Below are 19,910 nucleotides of genomic sequence, written 5' to 3'. Positions count from 1 at the left end.
AAAAAACAGTCATTGAGAATTTAAGGGTCACTTGACATCACATAGCAGGCTGACCTCTCGGTCTATTACCCAAAATTGATCATGGATAGAATGAGACCTGAAAGTGACAACTGTCAAAACTTGTCCTTGGAAGTGAGCACAGAAGAAAATACATACCATTTTCCCATTCATCGGTTGCAATCTGTAGCAATTACTCACCCATACTTCCTTATCACCCTGCAACCTATATCTCTTTGAAACAAATTATAATTTGAAAGCACAGATACTTTTATGGATATTAAACATCACTAAATGTTATATATTACTAAATGTTGTCTTAGCCTTATCTATAAAAAAAAAGCTATAAAAAGTGTCTAAGATAATTACTAGAAAACAGTTTAGAAGCTATTTACCTTGTTTACTTATAGTGACTAGTATTTCTATAATGATCAAACACTGCTTTAAGATTAAAAAAAAAACATGATAAAAACAGAGAAACAGTACCAACAGCGGTTAGAAAAGAATATGGCATTTTATTTTTGCATATGGATGTACAGTAAATGAGTTAAACAAGATCACCGCAGGGCTCTCAAACACTGATCACTTGCAGCCTAACCCTCTGACATTAGTCCTTGCAAAGCAGCCACACTAGTGGTTCAGATTTGGTGTTTGCTGTAGCTGTTGACATGAAGTGCTTACTGTAAAACGCCCAGTAGCTTTTGAGTAATATATTACAGTAGACACAGCTGGGCTTCAATGTTCCATCTTTGGAACAAACTATGCTTATTTACAAGTCAGAACAGGTGGCTCTATTTACTTACTCTATTGTGAGTTTTAATGACTGATTTTAAGCTACACAGAATTTTCCCAGAGTTTCTAAAAGCAATAACCCTTATTGTTTATAAAAGATAATGTTGAAAAAAGGTAATGTTAAAGGCGCTTTTAGAAATATTTATGGATAACATAAGGTACTATTAGAAAACCTACATATTTTAAAGCAAAACACTGATGTACCATCGCAGTGTTTAACTGAATTGTTTTAAGATAGTGCAATGATACTACCTTAGATACTGTTCTAATATCTAAACCTCATAATTACAATTTTAATATAGAACCTGTCTTACAACTATGCACAGCTTCTGAAGCGTAGTTTTCTGTCTGTTTTATGCATAAATTAAAGTTGGTCCTTGATTTGGAGAACTATGGCTACCTGGAAGCACTAAATTTCAGACACTATTGACAGCCAACATAAACCTTGACAGGGTGATAAAGCCAGAGTGCCATGCATGGAAAAGCCACTGCTACCCCAAGTGAGAATCAAATCTAGCACAAGACCTTCTCTGAGGCCTGCATGTCTCAATGAGGAACCAATAATAAAAAATCCTACAAGCTAGGAGAGGAAGCAGCTGGCCAGTCTAGTGTATTTTCCACAATGGAGCAGTTCTTAAAAAGAGGCGACTTTGGACCTTTAGCATAAGAGACAGACTTTACATTCTTTGATTTCATTTATACCTTTTAAAAAAGATAAACTATATCTGAACTTTTCATGACATTTACGCTGCTCGGGCACTACAGCAGCTCAAGCTGGCTGAAGCCAAGTGGCAGCTACTAGAAACTTTAAATGACTCTAGATCCCATTCTCCTCTTCCTTACAATTGTGAAATTACAATTTAGCAAACTGACCTTTAAGAGACACTCTATAAGCATAGTAGAATTTGCATATTATTAAACTCTTAAGAAAAGCCCAAAGATACATGGAAAATATGCTTGCTAACAGTGACTGCTTTACAATGGCAATAATGAAACAGAGCTAGAAAAATAATTTGTTTTAAATAATGTGAAAGAAGTTGAATTTTTTAAAATATATTACTTATCTGTGAACTTCTGACTTGACAGTGAATAGATTTCTTCTGTTCTGTGAGCTGAATTTAAGCTACATTTTAATTATACTATAGCTTCAAATCATAAATATAACCATTCCAACAGTAACGAGATCATCAAAGCGGTAATATCAGATTAATTCTAAGACATCACCCAGCCCAAACCACAGGAGGTACTTTTGGATAAAGGCTTTAAGAAGACCTTGGGCTCATGTGGAAAGCAGGTCAGTAAAGACTCCAGTTCTGCATCATGGAGTCTTCCAAGCCAAGCCGCTTTCCACAAACACAAATTCAGTCTATCTTTTCTTTCTGGACCAGTCTGGGAGCATCAACAAAATCTTTGCCATTGTAAAGAATAATAAAAAATGTTCCAATGCTTGCAACTCCCCAGAAGAGGACATATGCCAGTGTTTCTGTCCAAGTGTCACCTGTTGATGTTAAAAACAAAGATAATACATCATTTGTTGATACCAGACCTAGTGATCAGTTGTATAGCACAATTTCACACTAAAGTTTATTAGCATGTCCACAGGAAAAATATAACATCTTAAGTTTTAAACCAGGTGTCTCAATTCTGCAGGCTCAGTAAACCATCATCTGTGGTAAGAACTTGTTGGCTCTGTGACAAGTTCCCAGCAATACTGAGGCTACTGACAGATGCCACACTGTGGGAACTGCACTACTCTCTTTCAAACTGCCACACAAATCATAATTATCATTGCGATTAAATGCTTTAGTAGCACAAGCAATTACTACTAACAATTTAATCATAGTTCTACAATCAATGCAATATTATCAAAACACCTATACAAAACACACTTTACAGAATGTATATTTTTAAACTCAATCATAACATATTAAAACAGCATTTAACACAACACTGCTGGTTGAGTTCATAAAGGTTAGCAGCACCCATGAAGCAAAGACCTATTTCATTTTTCTCTTTGAACAGCTAAGCCTCGGCTCACTTTTCTCCTGCATCTGCCTCAAGTGTGGAAAAACACATGCAGAGTCAAATGGCCAATAAGATCGTTCAAGGAAAAAGAAGCCAGACCACATCAGAGGCTGTGATGCATCTATGTTCCCTCCTGAAAAAACACAGCAAGGGCTGGAAATCAGCAACCCCTATCCGCAAGCATTAACTGACAGGACACTATCCATAGAATTCGGTATTATTTTTACTCAAAATTATCCCTAAATTTGCAACATTATCAGTTTTCAAAGCTTTGAGTTTTAAAAGTTGTTATGCAGAGACAACTTATTGTTTGTTTGGGGAGTTGTTCTGGTTTGATTTCTACTTCAGTGAATATCATAACCAAAAGCACCTTGGGAGAGGAAAGGTGTTATCTGGCCTCTACTTTACAGTCTATCACTGAAGGAAGCCAAGGCAGAAACCTGAACTGAAGCAGAGACCATTGAGGAACACTGCTTAACTGACTGCTCTCCGTGGCTTGCTAGCTTGCATTCTTACATAATCCAGGAGCACTTGCTCAGAGCTGGTGCTGCCCAGTGTGCTAGGCCTCCTCATCAATCATTAATCCAAAAAATGCCCCCAGAGACTTGCCTACAGGACAATCTTGTGGAGGCATATTTTTCAAGGGAATAAAGTTCCCTCTTCCCAAAAGATTTTAGCTTGTGTCAAGTTAGGGGAAAAACAAATCAGGACAGGACTGAAGCAGGACCAAGCACTCCAAGAAAAGAGCTTCCTATAAGCTGCTGGACACGCCCCAGAGGAACTCTCTACTCACACAGGCCTTATCCCTGCAGAAGCTCTTTAACCTATAGTGATCACAGAAAACCAAACAAACCCATCCAACAGGGAGTGGCTCCCAGGGAACAAGCACCCACTGTGCAGTGTTATAGACCCAAGTCAAAGATCCAGGGAGTGACTAAAACCAACTGTTGGCCTCAGAGAAACCAGCACATGCTGCCTGGATTTGTCCTTTTTTCTCCCTGCCATAGTACCTGACACAGATTCATAACCATACCTCAAGTAATTCCTAAACCCTTTTCTGTTTTTACTGTAGGTAAGAATGGGTTCTGAAGTTTTAGAAGGTCAAAGGATACACTAGAGACTACATGCAATAAAGATAATACTGTCTACTGTCTGGCTCTTTACACTAGTTTGCTAACTAGGATGGCAAGTTATGTTTTTTCCCCTCTATACAGTCAACACTGTAGTATTTTATGGAACCATGTGGTGATTGTTTACAGTGCTAACTCTTTTGAGGGCAGAGATGTATGGCACTGAACCTCTTAAGAAGTACAGGCTGATGGTAGTAGAGACGAGGATGATGGTGGTATGATGCCAATCCCTAACTCAGAAAACACCTGAGGGCTTACTATAAAAGCCCAGACATAGTAGACAAAACAATGAACAAAATAGTCTCTGCCTCAAATGGTGAAGACAAGTGAGAAAATCATCCTGTGCAGAAAAATACATAGATCACCAGGAGGGGATTCTGAGTTCAATGGAAGACCAGTACAAGGAGTGCTATGGAAAGCCAAGAGTCTACATGGAGAACAAGAGGGTATGGGGGCCCCTCAACATGGTGCTTTACAGACAAGTTTCAGGACAGCCAGGGATAACCAGAGACCCAGTCTTAAGAACCAAAACAAATATCAAAATATTCTGAATGGGACCAGAAAATGGCTTAGTGGATAAAGGCACTTGTCACACAGGCAAAGGTAACCTGAGTTTGATCCTAGAACTACTGTACAAGCAGAGACCCAACTCTGCAGAAGTTGTTCTCTGACCTCTACATATGCACCTCTGCAAGCATTGCCTTACACAAGCAACATACTCATGCAAATCATAATTAAAAATATTATGAAGGGTTAGCTTATTTCTAGCAGGCAGAATGACAATTTTCATTTTGTCTAGTTATGTTCTCTATAATTATTATATATTACTTGGGTAACAAGAAAAAAATTATAAAAACCTTAAGTTAAAAAACAGATCCAGCCAAATGGCTTAGTAGCTAAAGGTTCTTGTTTTGCATGCCTAGTAACCTGAGTTTGACCCCTGTATGTAAAAATGGGAGAACTAATTCCACAAAGTTGTCCTCTCACCTCTATATGTGCACCCCTCATGTGATTATAGTAATTAAAGGTACTGGGGGAGATAAGAATCACTAAAACACTTTGTTTGAGAATGCCATAATGATATCAAATAGCCTGTATGTTAATTTAAAATAAAAGAAAGAAAATGAGATTCTAAACAAAGAATTACCACTACCACTAACTAATAACAATGACAACAACAGAAAACTAGTAGGAATTAAAGATGTATCTTAGTGCACAATGATGCCTAGCACTACACACATATAAAATAAAATCCAATTATCAAACTACTTATTAAGCTTAATAAGTAAACAGCTAGTGCTGAGTGTACGCAAGACTCAAATGCATTATATAAAGGCAAGCACCGTGGCATACACCCTTAATCACAGCACTTGGGGGCAGAGGTGGGTAGATTTTTTTAGTTCAAGGCCAGCTTGTTCTACATAGAAAATTCCAAGCCAGATGGAGATACACAGTAAGATCCCATATCAAATGGAAAAAGGAAGAAACAGAAGAATATGAAACAAGAGTCCACTTACCAGCCATAAGCAAACAGATGATGCACATGGAAAAGGCAACAACCATGATGATAGGCAACTGAAAAATATAATGGAAAAACACAGGTGTTAGGAATAATCAGTGGTTATAAAATCATCCAGGTCCACTTAAGTCTGGAAAAGTCCAAAACTTCTGCAGGCTCAAATACACAATTTTTTTTTGCCCCCCTTTGGGGGGATGGGGTTCCATATTTTTAAACCAAACACCACTATTTATGGCTTCAATCACAGTGACAAAAGTCTTCATACTGATAAAGTTATGAGATCTAAGGAAGGATGCTTCTGCTCCAAACTTGGCCAAATACTGTATAGGACAACAGATCTCTCCCATCCAGGACACTTTACCATCAGGTATAAGGCCCTAGAGAAGCTGCAAAGCCTTGTAAATACAGGAACAAAGAGATGCAAAGTATCCCAGACACATTTTGCCTTTCATTTATAAATTTATTTCTAGCAATTCCCTGGTCACAAGAGGATTGAAGTTCTAAAAAAAGAACTGTGTTCGTTCACAAAAAGGATATATGGTAGAGTCATGAAAGAAAGCAGATATACAAAGTTATTTTTTCTGTACTCTATAGTCTTCTCTTCAGGAAGGAAATATACATTCAGGGCTGGAGAGATGGCTCAGCAGTTAAGAGCACTGACTGCTCTTCCGAAGGTCCTGAGTTCAAATCCCAGCATCCACATGATGGCTCACAGCCATCTATACTGAGATCTGATGCTCTCTTCTGGAGTGTCTGAAGAGAGCTACAGTATACTTACATACAATAAATAAATCTTTTAAAATATATATATATATATATATATATATATATATATATATATACATACACACATTCAACTTACAACAGCATGCAATGTTTTTCAACAGAGGTGTTTTCTATACCTTCAGACATAATACTTCCAATCCTAAAAATCATAGAAAGTTTCTTACCGCCAGGAATTTCCAGTCCCTTGGAACACTTAAAGGACTATGAGATTCTAATTCATCCACTGAATAATTTCCAAGAAATAAGTCTATGGAATCCTAGAAAATAAAGAAATGAAATTGTGAACTTTCCAAACTTAATTTGACTACATTAAGCAATAATACAAAGAGATAATCATTCAATGGCAGGCAAACAACAAACAAAACCCATCAAATTCAAACTTACTTGTCTAAATCCATCAGAAAAGTTGTTCTTGTAATACCGTAATAATGAGTTGAAGCCATCCATTAATAGTCCCAACTGAGTTCTTTTTCCAGTTCTGGTTAAAAAAGATCCAGTTTTAAATTATATATATGCATATGCGTATATATATAAATTATATATATGTCACAGTTTTATGGCCTGTGACTGTTATAGAAATCATGAGCAGCAAAGATATTAAAAATTATCCCTGAAAATACAGACATTTTACAAGTAGCTAGCAAGAAATATATATAGTGTCCCCTTCTATCTATAAAGAACCCTACTAGATACTACTCTACAGATGTTCAAGTCCCCCAGATAAAAAGGTGTAGTGTTTCAACACACCCTATTCATACCCTCTTATCATTTCTGAGTTACTTATGATGTCTAATACAATGCAAGTATGAAGCAAACAGATACTATCCTGTATTGTTGAGGAAATGATATAGAAAAAAATTTGCACACACAATAGACACAAATACTTTTTCAGGATCACTTTAGTTAGTGGTTGGGTGAATCCATAGATACAACCCATGAATAAGAAGGTCAATTTTATTTGTTCTCTAAAACATTACCAAAATGACACAAGAAAGTGAAATAGTTTTAGCTACAAAAACAAAAACTATGAAAAGAAGTACAGCCCATGTCAGAAGTATGAAACAGCACAGCAACTAGAAACCATATCTGCTCCCAGGAAATCTCTACAGTGTCACAGAAAAGACCCAACGATATGGAGAACAAATGACAGGAGCAGGAGCATGGTTGGGAGCTTGGCAGAGGTGCAGCTCATAGGCTGTGTCCCAAACCTGTGGAATCAGACTGGTGACTGAGGTGCAAAGTGATGTCTGAGAAGCACCATAGAGCCCTCAACCCTCTTTATGCATCAGACTGCCCCAAGGAGGCTAAGAACCCACCAGTGCCCAAGCTTTGTCTTCAGCAATCCTGACAGCTCTAATGAGGCCCAGGTGCTTGGCTTATAAAACTGTTTCCTGAAAGCCGAACACAGAACCACAGAACTCCAGAAAGCATTGGGACTATAAACCACTGATGTGGAACACAAGATAAAAGTGTGGCTTACCTTGTAAAGTCAGTCTTCAAGGCACCGGTTCCTGCATACTGTTTGGCACAAGCATTAGCATTATCGGCCCAGGCTTTGGGAAAAACAAACAGATAAACAAATAAACAAAAAACAGCTGATAATGATTAAGGTGTCAACTAAAGTTTTAATGCAAAATATTAATTTCAAAATTTGAACAACTTTGCTCCTACTAAGAAATTACCTACCATTTTTGTAAATCTTCTCAAATTCATCTTGTTCTTCAAGCTTTTGTCCCACATGCAAAACTCCTAATCTCTAGAATAAGAATCACACCCATATTTATGAGACTTTAGCAGACCCAACTTAGGAAGAAAAGGCAATAGTCCCCAAATCCTATAGCAGGGATTCTTTTCCTATGGTGCAAAGCAAGGTGAGCTTCAGCTTGTTAGAGCTCTTGTCCACTCACTGCAGACCGCAGGAAGCCCCAGGACAAATGGGATAACAGCTAAATGGTGCTCAGGAGAAGGAAGAGAAAAGTGAAAGATGCTATGAGACACAAGTCATGACTCTTGTCATCCTCTTTCCCTTCCATTCCGTTCACCCTCCTCAGCTCTTAAACCCCAGGCTTCCACATTCAAGTTATGGAAGTCTTTATAACCCAAGGACCTCTAAAAATCTGATAAGCACTACATATCAATCCTCCCCCAAACATGAGCTTATATACATGAGCACGCATGCACGCACACACGCACATACACACCCTTTTATAAAATTTCAAGGGTTGCTGAGTCCTAAGTCCCTTTCTCTATGGACTCTTTGGGGTCTACCAACCACATTTGATTGGGAAGCCCTGTCCTCAATTTTGTCTCAAGTCATCACCCTCTGAGCCACCTCAGATAGCACCTCACCATGTCTTGATCAGTGTGAAGTCAGAACACCCTCAGTAGCTTTTAGCTGAGCAAGAACTGCCCCTACAGGAGGAAAAAGACCAATAGGAGAGTTCCCACACTGCCTCAGAGACTTCTGCCCAAAGATGCTCTGAAGCTCACTATGTTCCATCAAAATGTGTCTACCACATGAATTAGATTACAGAACCCAATTCAGCAGGCTGTTTAATCTGCCATGGGAACAAACCATTCCTAACCCTCTTCAACTGAAAATGACAGCCGAAGCTCTTCACTAGACTGACATAACACAGCACAAACTAGAGAATGCTCATTACTCCTTTGGCACAGTTACTTTATGACTCAAGAAAAATTCATTCCAAAATAGAACAAGAGATTCAAAACAACAAACAAACAAACAAGTAGCCCAGGGAGACCTGGATCTCCCTGCTTCACCTCCAAATGTGTATCACATTTGCTGTGTACCACAGAACTCAGTTTATGCGGGATCAAATCTAGGGCTTTACTCATACTAAGCAAGTAACTGAACTACACCTGCAAAACAACTTTGATATACTAATAAAGTAGGGGGAAAAAGTTGATATGGTAGCATAGGTCTGTGATCCCAGAATTCAGGAAGCTGAGGCAGGAGAATCAGGAGTTAGAAGACTACATGTGCTACAGAGTGACCCTGCCTCAGAAACAAAAAGTAAAACAAAAGAACAGGCGTGTCTTACACAAAACTACCTAATGCAGCTAGAGTTCAATGGAACAGATTCACTTACTGCTGACATCAACATCAACTGATATGGGGCCTCTTAGAAAGTAATATATTTATTCTCTTTAATTCTATAATTCCACTCCTGGGAATTAACCCAACTAAGGTTAGTTTAATTATCCAGCTGACAAAATCTATATAGTCACTTGGAAAGAGTCTCCTCAAAGAGGTTTTGTTTAGATTAAGATAACCTGTGGGCTAATCTGTGGGAGATTGTCTTGATTACACTACTGATGTGGACACCTCAGCTTGAAGGTGAGGAACACTACTCCTTTGGGTCCTGAACTGTGAAAATCAGGGAAAGTGAACTGAGCATTTGCAAGAATGCAAACACCCACCCACCCAACCATCCATTCATATTCATTCATATATTCACTCATTCATTCTCTCCCTCTCTCCCTCCATCTCTCTCCCCCCCCCCTTGACTATGGCTATAACTAGGTGCTCCCAAGTTCCTGATGCATTGACACCCCCATGCTGTGTAACAATTTCCACCAAGATAAAACACTCCATCTTGCAGGAAAGTTTCTTATGACTAAGGAAGTACACAGCTCACTAGTGTCAGCATGTCACTGAAACTGACTAGAAACACTAGATGTAAAGTGACTGTCCCTCCCCAACTTATGTAAATGATAAGGACTGCTGAGACCTGCCCCCCCCCCCCAATCACAAGATGGTTGGAAAAGACTCTTCAGCCTTTCAAGCTGCCTGCAAGTCAGATAATATCCCCCAGGTTTGCAGAATCGTGAGCCGTCACCTGGTATTAAGGAGGGCTTTTGGTGATACAGCTGTGTTTGAGTTATTTCTGCGCCCGTAAGTAGCCCCTCACTCACACTCCTGTAAGCCTCAATAAACTCAGATTCACTAAGCTGCACTTCAACGGTTATCCTTACTCTGTTCTGCTGTGGATTCCCTAACTGGAATGAATATATATTTTGTTCATGTCTCCCCAGGGATACATTCATAATATACTTCACAGGGATGGACAACAACCTGAAATTGTGAACTAGAATAAACCTTTGCTCCCTAAATCGATTTTGTCAGCTTACTTAATCAAAGTGACTGGAAAGGCAACTAAAACCCAAAGGAAAGTAGTCAAGTTAATAATATTAAAAATAGATACATTATAGTATTACTTGATGCCCCCAAATATAGTAACATTAATGGTTTAATAAATTATAGTTCAATTTATACTATATTAAAACTATGATTACATAAATATAAAGGACAACGGTGCAGTGAAAACTACAAATGTGCTCTGATGGTAATTATGGATAACTTGTACACCAATGGCAAGGTACAAAAATAAAACAGTCAGGTTAGGGTGCAGGCAATGTGAGTACTTATTGTTGCTGGTTTTCAAAAGTAAAGGTTCTTTACTTTTTTTTTAACTACAATTTTTTTCAGTAAAGTAATATTCACCTGCAGCTGTGCCTGAAGGGAACGTCGAGCTAATAAACTCTGTATCACATTCGTTCTGTCTAGACAATCCATGCAGTTGCTGCGGAAAACTCCGTCCTGGTTTGTCACCACCTTGCCGGCAGAGTCTACTAAAAAATAACTGAAACACATTTGTGTGAGCACTCCTATACCAAAGTACACTAAACACATCAATGACACTGCTCCTAGTACACAGGTCTCACGGGGTGACCTTAGTAAAACCCGTAAGTTACAAGGTCAGTTGGAGTGGACAGTCGAGCATTTTTTTCCTACACAAATGGGAATAATGCTAGTTGAGGCAATAGCCCCTTTTCTCAAACAGCCTTTATAGAAGTCATCACACAGAGAAGAGCAGAGAGAACAGTGACGGGGCCTACTGCTATGGAAACCAACCATATTTCCTAAGGTCCCTTTAAACATGATTATTTCACCATGGCCCAACATAACAATCTCTATCAGAATCTGAGTTACAAACAAAAATTCTTAGCCCTGACAAAAAATAGAATCAGAACCTTCTGAAACAAAGGTTGGAAAAAGCATTTAAAAACGTTTTTTCTCTTTTAAAATGGATGACTATGCAAACAGAAAATAGGAAAAGTACATTTTTTTAAATTCCAATTTTCCTACTGTGTATACAGTAGCCAAACATGGTGACAAGCTCCTGTGATGTTTTTATTTTTTAACAAGATCCTCAGATATCACCATGAACTAAAAACAACTGACAACATTCAATTGATTAAGAGCATGGACCTTGGCAACAAACAATCTGTTGCCAACCTTAGCACCCTGACCAACTTCCGGGATGTATAACTTTAGACAGCAGGTTTTCTATACATTCTCAAAACTGAGGTACTAGTAAAACTGTTAAGCTGCTCTAAGGTCTGAATGAGAGAAAACACAACGTACAAACCAAATACCTAGCAAAGTCTGTATGGCTTAGTTCGAAAACTAGAAAGTAAAATTAGTCCCCCAAATCCAACAGTTGCATCAAAGCTAAACTGAAATTATCATTTTAGGAAGAAGGGCCTTGAAGAAGGTATTTAGTTAGACAGCCACTTCACATAATGTCTTTGCAGTATAAGTGAAGCTGGCTCTAGCTAGGGAACACACATGTGCATGTATGAGTGTGAGCACACACAAGGTCACTAGTACACATACAGGAGTAAACGTTACTACACAGAAAGGTCTACTGGGTAAGTATTATTATCAGTACTTCACAAATGTAGAGACAACCGTGTAAGGATGTCCATCAGGCCCCTAGATCATATGGCTAATTAGGGATGATCTGAGACACATGTTAGAACTGAGAAGACAGATTCCATCTGCTACCTCAAAGGCCACTGGAAAAGAAATACTGTCTCTCGAGATCACGCAAATCGTTCTAGTCAATGTTCCAGCCTAGCTGAGGAGCACAAAGAGCAACCATGAGAGAGCTGCTCCAGTCAACCCCCTCTTAGATGCTTTTTTGTTGTGTTGCTTTTTGAAATAAGTGTTGCAGGATGTTTGATCACACTATGAAACCCAAGACTGTATACTGAAAAAACCTGTCTCTAGTTGTGGTGTGGCTCAGCCCTACTACAGACTGTTAATCTAAGAGCTTTCTGTTTATTGTAAATAAGAATAAATAAAGCCAATCATAGGTCAAGAGATGGAGCAAGAAAGCAGTTGATAGGGAACGAACATAGGAAAGCACCATAGAGAGTGAGAGGGGGTCATGAGGTTGGATAGAGAGACGCACAGGAAGTAGAAAGGAAGGACATTCAGTTTGAAGGATTTTTAAGACAGTGGAGAAGAAAAATGAGCTTTCTTACTTCTGAGATGTCAGTTGAGTAAGAAGGTCAGTTGGGTGCTTTCTCTGCCTCTTTGAGCTTTCACCACAGTGTTTGGCTCCTAAGTCTTTATTTGGCAAATTGAATTTTTGGGATTGTGGGTTTTTAAAAAAACAAAACAAAACAAAACAAAACCAAAAACACCCCCCCCCAAAAAAAACCCCACCACCACCAACAACAAACAGGGTTGAGGGATGGCTCAGTGATTAAGAGCACTGACTGCTCTTCCAAAGGTCCTGAGTTCAAATCCCAACAACCACATAGTGGCTCACAACCATTCGTAATGAGATCTGATGCCCTCTTCTGGGGTGTCTGAAGACAGCTACAGTGTACTTAGATATAGTAATAAATAAATCTTTAAAAACAACAACAACAAACAAGGTATTTGTATAGCCCTGGCTGTCCTGGAACTCCTGATATAGAAAAGACTCACAGACATCTGCCTATGTCTGCCTCCAAGTACTGGGATTAAAGGTGTTCACCACTGCTCTGTCCTCAGCCCCATTCTTACATGACAGCAATTACTGGAGAACCCAGGGAGCCACCCCTTCTACTAACAGAGCCAAGCCCAGCCAGTCTCTTCTCTAATAGCCAAGCACAAGCCTATCTATCACCCTTCACTAGCTGTGCTCATGAAAGACTGTCCCAGGAAAAAATTAAACTATAGTTGATAGCTATGTATATTAACATATTCTTAAAACCAAACAAATGCTCAGAGAGAATATTGAAATTTAAAAGTACAATTGGTATACTGTGTACAGAAAGTACATGTGGAGTGCCAGGTTAGAACTTTCACAAAGGTAAAACAAAATGACAGATTGGTGTATAGATTGTTTTGGCTTTAAAATAAGTAAGACCGATAGATGCACAGGAAACAATAAACTTGTGAACCAATACACTAAAATATGTAGCAAACATTCAAAAACCACCACAATGATGTTCAAATCTTTTGCTCCACTAATCCTACATTAAAGTTTTTCCCTAGGTAAAATTTTAACACAAGTGAAAAGATAAACACATATTCATCCAAATAGAACCACTTGCAGCACTCTTTCAGAGAAAAGCAAAGGACCCAGACTCTATGTGATAGGAAGCATCTATTTAAAGTGCCCCTTCTTAGAATTGGGAACAAAACACCCATGGAAGGAGTTACAGAGACAAAGTTTGGAGCTGTGACGAAAGCATGGACCATCTAGAGACTGCCATATCCNGGGATCCATCCCATAANCAGCTTCCAAANGCTGACACNATTGNATACACTANCAAGANTTTNCTGAAAGGACCCAGATATAGCTGTCTCTTGTGAGACGATGCCGGGGCCTAGCAAACACAGAAGTGGATGCTCACAGTCAGCTATTGGATGGATCACAGGGCCCCCAATGGAGGAGCTAGAGAAAGTACCCAAGGAGCTAAAGGGATCTGCAACCCTATAGGTGGAACAACATTATGAACTAACCAGTACCCCGGAGCTCTTGACTCTAGCTGCATACGTATCAAAAGATGGCCTAGTGGGCCATCACTGGAAAGAGAGGCCCATTGGACTTGCAAACTTTATATGCCCCAGTACAGGGGAACGCCAGGGCCAAAAAGTGGGAGTGGGTGGGTAAGGGAGTCGGGGGGAGGGTATGGGGGACATTTGGGATAGCATTGGAAATGTAAATGAGGAAAATACCTAATAAAAAAAATATATATATATATAAAAAGAAAAGTAGTGTATATTCAGCTGGTGCCTAAAGGTTCACAATTGCTAAATGAACAAAGTAAAACATTATCAACGTCACTTGGAATATTTTCCCATGAGAATTTAACTCTTGCATTTATCTTTGAAATCACAATTGATCTTAAAAATAATTAGCATGGCATAAAAAAAAATCAACCAATAAAACTGGATATTAAGGGCTGGAAAAAAAAAAAAAAAAAAAAAAAAGCTGTGTTGTGACCTAACAGGCTGCAGAGAGGACACTGAAAATTGTCATTACAAATGCTCCTAACAGAATGCTGTGATAAAATGACAGACCACTAAAAACAAAATAGTAATGAACCAACTGCGATTATGTAAAAATTTGGAAAATACTATTAATAGTCATCACATCGGCCCACTTGTAAGAATTTAGAGTTATTCTTCAATCAACAACACTCTTCCAATACAAAAAATTAAAATAATAACATAGCACATATAAGCACTGACAGCCCAGTGAAACAGCTTCACAAATCTGCTAAATTATATATAATTAATAAGACTGACCTATACACCTCTCTCCCCCTTTCTGTTCTAAAGAAGTAATATGGCTTACCTTAATTCATCCTGCATTTCTGCTACTTGATCCAATAAAATACTCAGTCGATCCCATCTCATATTTTTACACTCCTTATGGAAGTCAAAGGCAATATATCTACAAAAAAAATAATAATACTCAGAAACTAACGAGACCATTCAATTGTCTTCTATTAATAACACCCTTATAAGGTGATTTTTCTATGTTAGAGCATGCATAATGTTTAGGAATACAGAGCCTCCTTCAATTTGGGCTTATTACCACCCACCACCACCATTACTGTCACACACACACACACAAATGCACACATTCACACACACACACACACCCCTCCCATGCTCATATATGGTGAAACACATATTAATTAAAGTATAAGATAAAATTTATTTTTACGTTATTCTAGAGGCCTGCAGATAATAGCAGAGAAACAGAGCAAATGTGAGTGAAGCAGAGAAGTTGTGAAGTACTGAAGTATACACTTCAGGAGGGGTACAAACAACTGAATAACACGTATTTTCTATCCCTGTATGCAAACAATGTGGTTCCTTCTCACCATTTTCCAGATCAGTATGTTCAAAGTACCGAAACTCAACTTAGTCCATAGTGGATTAGGCTGGGTATCTGTTGTATACTAGGGGTTGTAAGAAGTGCAGGGAAGCAAGACAGTCCCTGTAGTGTTAGCTACTGCCCAACTCAACCACCCCCATCCCCAAAAATCACTTTCCTTCACCAACATCTATATATGCATATGTATGTGCAGAGAAAATTTTGTCAATCTTTACAATAACCTAATATTTAAGAAGTGCAGCTCTAGAGACAGGTTATATCTAAATGTGACAGTGACCTACCGTTCCCTTGAGAAGGGGGAAAATCATTAGCCAAGCCCTGACTGTCAATGGAGAAGACTGGCTACATGAAGTCTGGCATATACCCCAACTTCCTGCTTAGGATCACAGCGAGCAGGAGGCCTGGAAGGACTGTGCTCCCATCTGAAGAGTGAAAATGCAGACGTGTAACAAACAACTCCCTTACTCTAGCTACAGAGTATAGGGTTCTAGCATGTAACAGACTCTACCACCTCAATGGTTCTTAAGAGAGAATCATAACCCCCAGAAATTAGCACAAAAATACATGTGGGCCAGTGACAGGAAGCAAGGAAAGGATCTTAAAAGGTAACCTCAATAAAAGTAGCACTATAAGTTATTTTAGTGCTATGATCAGAATTATCAGCTATAACCTTGGTTTCAACAGACCATCACACAGAGTATCTAAAACCACTGCCTTGTGACTTATTAGACAGGCAAAGATACTGCTTCAGATAAGAAGAGTACTACACAAGCTAAACTGACCCAACCCATGCAGTGGTAAAGACCACATCAAGTTAAAAACTGAAATTCATGAGGCTGAAGAGATGGTGCAACAGCTAAGGGCATTGCTTGCTTTTCTAGAAGACCCAGGTTTGATTACCAGTACCCACGTGGCAACTCCCCTTCTAGGGGACTCAGTACTCATGTTCTGGCTTCAGTGGGCAGTGCATGCATGTAATGCAGATATACATACAGGCAAAACACTCACACATAAAAGTTTAAAAGTATTTAAAAACAAAAACCTACATTCATGACCTAATAGGCCATTGCTTTGCAAAACTTTGGTGAGATTTTAACCGGGGACCAAACATAAAATTACTCTGTAAAATAAATTGTATCAGAGAAAATTTCATAACCAAAAGTAAAATTATGCTTTTATCTGGTACTAGAAATATGCAAAAGCAGAGGACTAGAGTGATGGCTCAGCAGTCACAAGCACTTGCTGGTCTTCCAGATGACTCATATTCAGTAACCAGCATCCGTATTGGCTTGCTTAAATCTAGCCTCCATGGGCACTCCACATGTGTGTACATGTGGGCATGCGCACATACATACATAAACACACACACACACACACACACAATTTTTTTAGATGCAAGTTGAAATATAATAGCATACTCTTTATATTCATACACATAATGTGCCTTGAAAGGATCTACAATGACATCCATGAGATACCTGATCATCCCACTTCCCAAGGAGGACACCATGTTTGCGAATGTTTGCTCAAGTGGTTTCTCTGATCCCTTGTGGTTCACCTGTAAAACATTTAAAACAGCATGATTTTCTATTTAGATAGTGATGCCAGAAAAATAACAAGGACACTCTAAGCTTTCATTTTGGCACAGAAACACCAGAAAGAAGAGGAACTCATCTGAACCCACTTTGTAGGACCTAGGGAAATGCAATCAAAGTTTACAGCAACAGTAAAAGTCATCAAGAAAAGGCCACCTTCCAATCACAGAACACTGTCCTTTCTCCTCCACCACACAGGGTGATGAGTTCTGTGGGAAACACTAGCAATCTTGTTTCTTGCTCTCTTTGTCAAACCAGTAGAAGCAGACCAGAGCAGAGGTACATACCTCAGCTAAATTATCTGTGCTGTGTAACTGAATGAAGGTCAAAAAATACAGGACTGATTGTAAAAGCTACAACTTCACTATTACCCAGTGGAGACCTGGAGCAAGAGAGTCTTTCTGGACAGACACATAAAACAAGCCACCTAAAGTCCAGCAAACCAAGTGATGCTCTTTAGAAAATAGGGACATTCAGAAGCAGCAGCATATATGACAGACTTCAGGAAATTACTTCCGTACTTAGGCAAGAAACATATCCAGAAAAATCCTACTAAAATCCTACTACTGCAGACATTACTACCCACTGCTCTTCAGCTTTGAAACTTATCTGTCTAGCAGGCAAATAGATGGCTGTCTCAGAACAGAGTCAGTTTGCAAAGAATGTTGTTACTTTATTCTTTTGTCTTTTCTCAATTCCTAAAATTCAATGAAATCTGGAAAAACATTAGCTGAACATACTAAAAGAGAGTCTTCAGTGAGCATATATGATGAGGAAAATCTTTGCAAAAGAGTCTGGAAAAGGTCTCACAATCAAATGGGTCACTATGATCTTTAAAAATCAAAAAACCAAAACAAAACCAACTGCAACCAAGCCTGGAAAGAAACCTGACCCCAGTGTTACCACATTATAATAATCTAAAATATAATTTGTAAGGAAATAGTCATACAAAGAAACAGGGAAAAAATGGCTTATCCAATACACCAAAATTTAAGAGATAAAACAAACAGCGATAAAGGGGAATTCCATTACTGCAAATGCAAATAATAAAAACAAACAAAGAGACAAAGCTAGCTGGGTGTGGTACAACATGAGTTTGATTCTAGCACTCAGGAGACAGAGGCAGGCAAATCTGAGTTCAATTCCCAGCACACACATAGTGGCTCCCAACCATCTATATAGTTCCGGGGGACCTGATGATAGCTTTTAGCTTCTGTGGGCACTAGGCACACACAGGTGACATACTTAGACAAATGAAAATAAAAATAAATATTTAAAAATAAAGGAAAGAAGAAAAAGAAAGCTTCAAATTAATAATCTAACTTTACACATGAAGGAGCTAGAAAAACAAAGTAAAGCCAAAGTAGCAGAAGAAAAGGAATTTTATAGATTAGACCAGAAATAAACAAAGCAAACAGAAAACTAACAGGGGAGACAACTGAACAAACACTGCCTCCTGGAAAGATCAATAACATAGACAGCAAGCTCAGCTACAATGAACAAGGAAAAAAAGAGGCAAGATTCAAATTACTAAAACCAATAATGACAATGAGGGTACTGCTAAGAACTTTTAGAAAAATAAAAAGAATTATACGAGGATATTATAGACATTCATGCCAAAAATGGGCAACTTAGAATTAAACAAATTTTTAAAGACCAAACAAAAAAAAAATCAATTTACTACAACTCAACCTTGAAGAAGTAGAGAACTGGAATAGAAGTTGGATTTGAGGGCTGTCTGTGACCCAGACCCTGCCTGCCTCTGGATCTCTTTTCCCTTGCAGCCTTCTCTGGCCTCAGTGGGAGAGGATGCCCTTAGTCCTGATGTGACTTAATGTGCCAGGGCAAGTTGGTACAGGGTGTGTGTGTGTGGGGGGGGGGTGTCGGGGGACACTCCCTTTCTCTAAGGAGAGCAAGGTATGGTGGAAGGGGGTGGGAAGGTGAGACTGGGAGGGAAGGAGGGGCTGCAATAAGGATATAATGCAAATTAATTAATTAATGAAAAAATAAAGTTGGATTTGGTGGCTCACACATGTAATTCTAGCACTTGGGAAGTTGGGTAAGAAGGAACACTAAGAGATCAAGGGCAGCTTGGGCTAACAGTGAAAACTTGCCCCAACCTCACCAACCTCCCCAATCCACAAAAGGAAAACCTAAACAGACCAGTAAATAGGAAGGAGACTGAGTCAGGATTAAAGAAAAGCCCCAGATCAGATGGCTTCACCAATCAATTTAACTAATCAAGTTTAAGGATTTAATAAGAATTAATACCCAAAGTTAAATCAGGATCAGATTAACGACCTAAACAGTCCCATTTCCCGTAAAGAAATAGAAGCAGTCATCAATAGTCTCCCAAACAAAACAGGCCCAGGACCAGATGGGTTTAGTGCAGAGTTCTATCAGACCTTCAAAGAAGATCTAATCCCAGTTCTTCACAAACTATTCCACAAAATAGAAACAGAAGGTACTCTACCCAATTCATTCTATGAAGCCACAATTACTCTGATACCTAAACCACACAAAGATCCAACAAAGATAGAGAACTTCAGACCAATTTCTCTTATGAATATTGATGCAAAAAATACTCAATAAAATCCTCGGAAACCAAATCCAAGAACACATCAAAACGATCATCCATCATGACCAAGTAGGCTTCATCCTAGGGATGCAAGGATGGTTTAATATATGGAAATCCATCAGCATAATTCACTATATAAACAAACTCAAAGACAAAAACCACATGATCATCTCGTTAGATGCTAAGAAAGCATTCGACAAAATCCAACACCCATTCATGATAAAAGTCTTGGAAAGATCAGGAATTCAAGGCCCATACCTAAACATAATAAAA

General features: G+C 38.7%; 1 protein-coding gene across 1 annotated transcript in view; it reads right to left on the bottom strand.

The window, feature by feature from the left end:
- Nucleotides 1-492: 492 nt before the first annotated feature.
- The window catches only part of Sacm1l (SAC1 like phosphatidylinositide phosphatase), a 62,982-nt gene continuing 43,564 nt past the window's right edge, over nt 493-19,910 (bottom strand). The window contains exons 12-20 of the mRNA XM_029481841.1: nt 16,943-17,022; nt 14,916-15,014; nt 10,775-10,913; nt 7,936-8,005; nt 7,730-7,802; nt 6,634-6,727; nt 6,414-6,506; nt 5,462-5,519; nt 493-2,287 (exon numbers count right to left, since the gene is read on the bottom strand). Of these exons, the coding sequence (XP_029337701.1) occupies nt 2,151-2,287; nt 5,462-5,519; nt 6,414-6,506; nt 6,634-6,727; nt 7,730-7,802; nt 7,936-8,005; nt 10,775-10,913; nt 14,916-15,014; nt 16,943-17,022 (843 nt within the window). The 3' untranslated portion in view covers nt 493-2,150. The remainder of the gene's footprint in view (nt 2,288-5,461; nt 5,520-6,413; nt 6,507-6,633; nt 6,728-7,729; nt 7,803-7,935; nt 8,006-10,774; nt 10,914-14,915; nt 15,015-16,942; nt 17,023-19,910) is intronic.

The sequence above is a fragment of the Mus caroli genome, chromosome 9 (assembly GCF_900094665.2).
Source record: "Mus caroli chromosome 9, CAROLI_EIJ_v1.1, whole genome shotgun sequence".
NCBI lineage: Eukaryota > Metazoa > Chordata > Mammalia > Rodentia > Muridae > Mus > Mus caroli.
Note: the sequence above shows the minus strand (reverse complement) of the source record. Positions and strands in the feature narration are given on the sequence as shown.